The following is a 7,878-nucleotide window of genomic DNA, read 5'->3' as shown; positions in this document are numbered from 1 at the left end:
CTGGAAAGCCCAGTTATATTACACATTGCTCATTTTTCTGCAAGTTGTTTTTTTTTTTTTTGGGATTGTTTTTACCAAAATCAACAGCTCATTTAGAAATACAGTATATTTACCAGGAAAATGATGATGTGTTCAATACCCACTGCATAATATTAAACATTTTACAGTACTTTTTTTTTTTTATTCAAATCTGGGTTAATTCACATCAACGTCTCATTTAATCTAAGATTAGATTTTTACCAGGGAAAAATTATGACATGTTTTATTCTTCTTTTACCTGCTGTATAATATTTTCATAAATCTTTGCATTTTACAGTGCGTATTCTGTCATTTTAAAATTGTAAATTGTAAAACTGTAAATGTGCATGCATGCTTTCAGGTGTTGAAGCAGAAGCAGCGGGACACTGCGCAGCTGGCCTCTCTGTCCGCTCAGAGCGAACGGCGCGTGCAGGAACTGGAGAGAAACGTGCAGAACATGAAGCAGCAGCAGGACCTTCTGCAGCGCCGCCTGCGTGAGGAGAGTCAGCAGAAGAGACGGCTGGAGACCGAGATGCAGAAAGGAAAGCACAGAGTCAAGGTGCATTTGCCTAGTATCAGTGCAGAAGGGGGAATAGAAATTGAGAGTAAACAAGGAATTTAAAATGAAGCTGGATTTCAGCTGAATTGCAGAGGCTTGGTAATGATTGTTATTAATTCTAAACATAGGCTCTGGTGGTTCTGGTTTATTTGAATGAATATATCGTATAAGAACTTTTTGAAGAGGTTAATCAGGGAGGACGCTTTAAATTGTTTAAAAGGAAAAGTAAAAATATTTTTCAAAAGATTTCTGTGTTAAAGGGCCGTGAAACCCCCTCGTTTCAGCAGGGTGTTTTCACACCTCTACTTTGGAAAAAGTCAGAAAAGTGGGCGTGTCCAGCTCTGTTTAGGGGGAGTGTCGGAGGAACTAAAGTGGGATGGTGTGGGAGTGTCTATTTGTGCACGCGCGAGTTTCAGAGTCAAAATACACACCCACACAGACAGGAGAAAGTGATGGTGTTTAACCTACATGGACATCTGTAGTCGAATTATTTGCCAAATTATTAAATGTTGGACTTTAACTGCAGTTTGGCTCTTTCATTCAGGGAATTCATTCATGCCTCTCGCGACAAATGAGATATTTGATTCGAGGAATTGCTGCAAGCGTGTATTTTTCATCCAATGTTTGATACCGCAGGGCGAATGAGAGAAAAAAAACTCCGCATTTCCCGGAAACTGAGATGCTCTCGGCAGGTAGCGTCAGAAAGCCGCGTGTGTTATTCCGGTCACAAAATGCGGTGCTAACATTTCTGCACTCAGTGCAATAGTTAACTTAATTCGATACGAACAAACTGAATAAACAAAGAGCACTGGTCGCTCACTTACCAAATCTGTAGAGACAGGTCAATCACCAGCAACTAGAGCCGCGTCTGAAGAGAAGACTACATCCGGATCTCAGCGTTTGCAGATGAGAACAGCTCTCAGGTAAACAATAATCCCCCTTAGACACGTAAGTTATTGTTGTCGAGCGTCGCGTACACTGTTAATCCACACGTGATCCAGATGAGCTCTCACAGAGAGAAAATGAAAACGAAACTTAACGGCAGCAAACTATAAAAGCAACACTTCACGCTTGTTTTGCCAACACAACGTGGCGTCTTTGCCGTCTACACTCTGACAGTAATGAATATTAATGAAGTTGCACAATAGATCGCGCTGATTGGTTTGAACCAAGCCTTACTCATGCATTAATGCATCACACTGTAAGACGTAATAAGACTCACTCTGGCAAAGACGCCCAGTCTGCACGCTGGAATACAACGCTATTATGTCATGACCGTGACGCAGCTTCAAAAATTTGTTTCAAACAGGAAGTACGAATTTGCTTGAAATAACGCAAAAACAACCAATTTACACTTTTTAGTGAAATATAGGTGTCCTAATTCTGTTTTTAGCAGTGTGGGACACATATACGACTGTCAACAGCTCAAAGAATGTGTTTTGGTGTTTCGTGACCCTTTAAAATAAACATTTCTACTTTCTGCTCATTATGGGGGAAAATTTTATCATGAATGTCACAAAAAACATTAAGCAGCAACTGTTTCAACACTGAGGATAATAAAAATAATAATAATAACAATAATAAAATAATTTTGGAACCAGAAAAGCATATTTAAATTATTTCTAAAGGATCTTTAGACAAAGCATAAGTGGAGTAAAAATGCTGAAATACCATCACAGGGAGACATTGTTCAATAAATTCAAATCTTCTTGACCTTTCTACTGGAAATAAACTGCATCATGGATGTCACGAAAACATTAAGCAGCAACATTCACCACTGATGATGATGATGATGATGAATATGATAATAATAATAATAATTACAGGATCAAATTAGCATATTAGACAGAGCAAATGTGGAGTAAAAATGCTGAAAAATCTGCTTTTTTTAACTAGCTTTAAAGGACAAGTTCATCTATGTTCTCGTTTAATCAGCCTTTGCACCCAAATCAGATTGAGTATCTTTCATCTGTTGAACACAAAAGATATTTGGAAAAATGTTGAAGTTTGGTATATAAACACTGATTTCCGCTGGTTTCCTACTACAGATCTCAGTACCTACCAGATTCCAACATTCTTCAAAAAAACTTCTTGTGTTTAACAGAAACAATTAGGCAGCAGCTATTTCACTACTGGTGATGTATCAATAATATTATCATGATTAAATGATAATTAAGTGTCAAATTAGCATATTAAAATGATTTCTGAAGGATCATTAGACAGAGCATAGGTGGAGTAAAATTGTTGAAAAATCAGCTTTACCGTGAAAGGAATACATTTTTAATTCAAAGCACTAGTTTTAAAGGAATAGTTCACCTAAAAAAAGAATTATGTAATGGTTTAATCAGCCTTTGTGCCCAAATCAGTATGAGTTTCTTTTATCAGTTAAACACAAAAGATCTTTAGAAGAATGTTTGAAACTACAGGTGACTACAGGATTCCAATACTAATGATAATTAGAGGATAATTAAGGAAACAAAGTAGCATATTAAAATGATTTCTAAAGTATCATTAGACAAAGCATAGGTGGAGTGAAAATGCTGAAAAAGACTTACCATCACAGAATACTTTTTTAATCGAAAACACTTGTTTTAAAGAAATAGTTCACCCCCCAAAAAAATAATTATGATTAAATCACCCTTCGCACCCAAACCAGTTTGAGTTTTATCTGATAAACATTAAAGATATTTAGAAGAATGTTGGAAACTGTTGGAAAACCTAGTTCACAAAGCATAGGTGGAGTAAAAATGCTGACACTTTACACCCAAGCCAGATTGAGATTCATTCATCTGTTAAACACAAAAGAAATTGAGAAGAATGTTGGAAATTGATATACAATCACCGATTTCTATTGGTTTTCCTACTGTAGATGTAAGTGACTACCGCATTAAAAATATCTTCTTGTGTTTAACAGAAACAATTACACAGCAGCTATTTCACCACTGGTGATGTATAAATAATGTTATTATTATTATAAGATAATTAAAGGACCAAATTAGCATATTAAAAGGATTTCTGAAGGATCTTTTGACAAAGCATAGGTAGATTAAAAATGCTAAAAAAAAAAAGATTTACCATCGCAGAATATATTTTTCATCGAAAACACTAGTTTTAAAGAAATAGTTCACCCCAAAAAAGAATTATGGAATGATTTAATCACCCTTCGCACCCAAACTAGTTTGAGTTTCATCTGTTAAACACTAAAGATATTTAGAAGAATGTTGGAAACTGCTTTTAGAACATACTCTTCATGCCAGATAAATAAGATCTAACCCAGGATGCCAGATCCTGTCAGAGATGTTGTTGTTTCTGGGTATCGAGACAACAAGTCAGCGGAGCCACCTAATAATCAAACCTGTTAATCAGTGTTCAACTGAATTAACAGTCTCCTATCACTGGGAAGCTGTGACTGAGAAAGCTAGAGAGGAGCAGAAGCAGGAGATTAAGTAATGATGATAAAGAGAGCAGAGTTTATTGAGTAATCCTAGTTGCGTATAATCAATGCTCAGACTTCATCTGACCACGATAATTCCAACAAGTGTTATTATACCACAAGCTACAGCAATGGAAAATTGCTGCTTATGAAACAAGTCTTGCTTGCTTTCACACAGTCATAAGTTTATAATACATGGATAAATTAAATAATATTAAAGCAATAGTTATAGAAAAATGGTAATAATAAAATATAGAAACATAATAAAATGACAATAATTAATAATCAAATCATTAACTAATGATCAATAAAATGCTAAAATGATGATCATATAAATGACTACTGATCATTTGATTAAATTAAATAATTAAATGAAGAATAAATGAACATAAACTTATGAAAATAAAACACGACACAAATGAGTGGTTGATTTCTTGAAACAACACACACATAAGTTTGCTACAAGGATTCTCAGATTTTTCACTGCTATTTAAACATTGATTTCCTACTATGGATCTCAGTGACTACCGGATTTCAGCATTCTTCAAAATATCTTCTTCTGTTCAACAGAAAACTGAACTATTTTACTTTTAAATAGTAGTGTATACAATACAAAACTTACCAAGCAGATTTTCTATCATAAAATATAAGCATTAAGGTATTTTTCTGTCTCTGGTGCTACTGATTACTCCTCTTTCCTTGAATGGTACTGTTACTACATTTAGCAGTCTACTTTTTTTCTTTTTGTAGTGTTCATCACAGATTTTTATTTTATAAAACCATGTTCTGTTCTGTTGTGTAAGGGCCAGCATTAGTCATCTTCTTTTCTCTGTTGTGAACAATAATAATCTACAGAGAAACCGCAGCCTCTCGGTTATTCTCGTGGTTCAATAGAGAATCATTCACCAAGCATTCTCTTTCTCTTTCTCAAAGGAGCTGGAGATAAAGAACGAACAACAGCAGAAAATTCTGAGGATTAAGACGGAGGAAATCGCAGCCTTCCAGCGGCAAAGGAGAAGTGGAAGTAACGGCTCGGTCGTATCACTAGAGGAACAGCAGGTGGGTTCAGACAGAGAAGCCAAATTGTGCTCCTTTTCATCGAACCCTTCCCGCAGCTATTACCCAGCATTATTTTTAGATCTGTTTACTCAGTGTTTAATAGTTTGACTGACGTTTGAAGGAATTTTATTATTCTCACCTTGAGGAAAAGGGTACATTTCAGTAGCTTGTTTCAACACGTATGATTTGTTGCCTAAATTTCCTCTTAGCCTGGTATTGGCATGCGATTTATGTTATTGATTCTAGAATAGATTCTAGAATACACTTGCTGTTTCCAAGGAGATGGTTGTGAATTTGATTCCCAATGAAATCCCAATTTGTTTCGTTTTTGAATTTTAAAACAAAAATAAATAAAAAACGGCTAATTATTTTTTATTTTTTTGCAATATGCTAATCTAAACTGAAAATCCAGTGACCAATAGATACATAGACCCTGCACAAACATGCACAAGTTGACCTGTAAATCCAATAATAATAATAATAATAAATTTATTATGAAATGTATTGCGCTGAGACTGCAGCTCTGCACAAGACTTTTGGCCAGCGGAGAAATTAAAATGGTCGTGCCGAACTGAGTCTGGTTCTCTCAAAGTTTTTTTCTTCACTCTCCTATTGGTGAAGTTTTTTTTCCCTCTCCGCTGTCGCCACTGGCTTGCATGGTTCAGGATCTGAAAAGCTACTCATCGATGAATTTGCTCTTCAGTGTTTGGACTCTCAATAATGACTTCAAACCACACTGAACTGAGCTAAACTGAACTGAACTTAAACACTAAAAACTGAACTACCCTGATCCAGTTACTATGACCATTTATGTGAAGCTGCTTTGACACAATCTACATTGTAAAAGCGCTATACAAATAAAGCTGAATTGAATTGAATAAAAATGTAATTTTTTCAGCAATATAAAACTTTTAAATAGCCTAAAAAACACCTTGGCATTTTAGCAAAGTGTATCTCTTTCCATTAGGTGCATTTTAAATTCGCTATTTTAATTTGCACAATTTAAAAGGTATTGGCAACGCACCTGTTAACTGTTGGTTTCATGCATTCACACTACTAGCGATATCAAAGTCACTTTCATGTCAGTGGAGAGCTAGCACCTTTTTTCTGAAGCATATAAGTGCATGTACCATATATAATAAATCGTAACATTAAAAACATCTGGTTGAGCAGAAGATAGAGGAGCAGAAACGCTGGCTTGATGAGGAAATGGAGAAGGTTCTGGATCAACGACGTGGCCTTGAAGACCTGGAAGGAGAGCTGACCAAGAGGGAAGAGATTTTAGCCAAAAAAGAAGCTTTACTCTGGGAGCGCAGTGGCCTGGAATCCAAAAAGCTTCGCTCAAGCCAGGTCTGTATGCATTCTATGGCTTTATTTCCCCACATTTTGAGTCTGTCTCCATATTATTCTGCAATTAGTAGTTAAGATCATTAATGCAGTTAGTTTTAGATCTTGCGATTCAGTTGTCTTTTGGAGAAATGACTTAGAATAGCAAATGACAGAAAATGGTCAAACGACTTGATCTACAGACAAGTGTGTTTATGAAATAAAGCCAAAATATATATAGTTATAAAATCATAACGCGCTGTTTTAAGGCTAAAAAATGAATTGAAGTGAGTGTGACCAGAAGTCTCAAGCCAATAAGGTTTCAATGGATGCGCCCGCTCATACATGACGAATAAGGGTCAATAAATTGGCATGCTGTTTTCTCTGCAGGCTCTTAGTCAAGACCTGTTAACCTTGTCTAGCCGGATTGAGTCTCTGGAACGGGAGCTCACTGAGAGGAACGGTCTTCTGCGTAGTGGCAGTGCTCAGGACTCCCAGCAGATCAGACAGGAGATCTCCAACCTTCGGCAGGAGAAGGAGCTGCTGCTCAAACAACGAGTGGAGCTGGATGACAAACTAAGACAGGGCAACCTGCTCTCTCCTGAGGTGAAAATCACATTAGAGTCTCAACTCCAAAACCAAAGTTATTTGAAATTAATGCATTCGAATTTTGGGCTTTCTGAGATGTCAGCTTTAGAAATTCCTATCTGCTTTGTTTGCTTGATTTAAAAGTGCTGTGTGGACGTTTTGGACTCTTCTAAAGCATAAAAATACTATAATATGTTTGCAGATATTTAAGAAACATGCTAAGTGAACATTCTTGTTTATCTGAAAAACAATGCTGAAGTCAGATATTCTGCTTTGAAAATGTCTCTTACGTGCCGTAACGTGTTTTTGTTTTAGTTCATTTGATCCACCCAATGTCAGTTTAGCCAGTTATATTTCAGCACCCCAGGTTGCCTTGGTGAAAAACTGCATAATTCATTCATTCAGTCAGAAAGGCTTTTAAAGCATGCACCCGTGTCTAAAATGCGACCTCTGTTGGACAGTAACTTTAGCAGACTTCGAAATGAGATGCAGATTCAGAGTTCCACAAAGGTAATTAAGTAACAAATAATATAAATATTATGAACGTAAACAGGTTACATTGTAACCCCGTGTCCTAACACTATGCTACGCATAAGATTTGCAGTGACAAGCAATTGGCAAATTGTTTGCACCAGACGAAACACAACAGAAATTTAAATACAGCAATTTAGAAGCACAGAATATGCACTCACTCATGAAATGGTAAGGTTTATAATCCAATTAATACAAATTAAATCTCTTTATTAAATACACATGCTAAATCACTGATATGTGTTAGTTTTGAGTCTCACTTGATCATTTGAGGTGAACTATCTGCTGCTTCATTCAGTAAAATGGCATTCAAACTCATTATTAGCATTTAACACTGAATAAAGCGCATGGGTAGAACCTGAGG

At 36.1% G+C, this 7,878-nt stretch overlaps 1 protein-coding gene across 2 annotated transcripts in view; it reads left to right on the top strand.

The window, feature by feature from the left end:
- Nucleotides 1-7,878, top strand: part of kif7 (kinesin family member 7) — a 54,842-nt gene that overhangs the window by 30,019 nt on the left and 16,945 nt on the right. For both annotated transcript variants that reach the window (XM_005166379.6, NM_001014816.1), the window contains 4 exon segments: nucleotides 380-577; nucleotides 4,944-5,069; nucleotides 6,243-6,419; nucleotides 6,786-7,001. In XM_005166379.6, coding sequence (XP_005166436.2) covers nucleotides 380-577; nucleotides 4,944-5,069; nucleotides 6,243-6,419; nucleotides 6,786-7,001 — 717 coding nt within the window.

This window comes from Danio rerio, chromosome 7, assembly GCF_049306965.1.
Source record: "Danio rerio strain Tuebingen ecotype United States chromosome 7, GRCz12tu, whole genome shotgun sequence".
Taxonomy (NCBI): domain Eukaryota; kingdom Metazoa; phylum Chordata; class Actinopteri; order Cypriniformes; family Danionidae; genus Danio; species Danio rerio.
The sequence above is the reverse complement of the archived record's forward strand: the minus strand, read 5'-3'. Positions and strand labels throughout refer to the sequence as shown.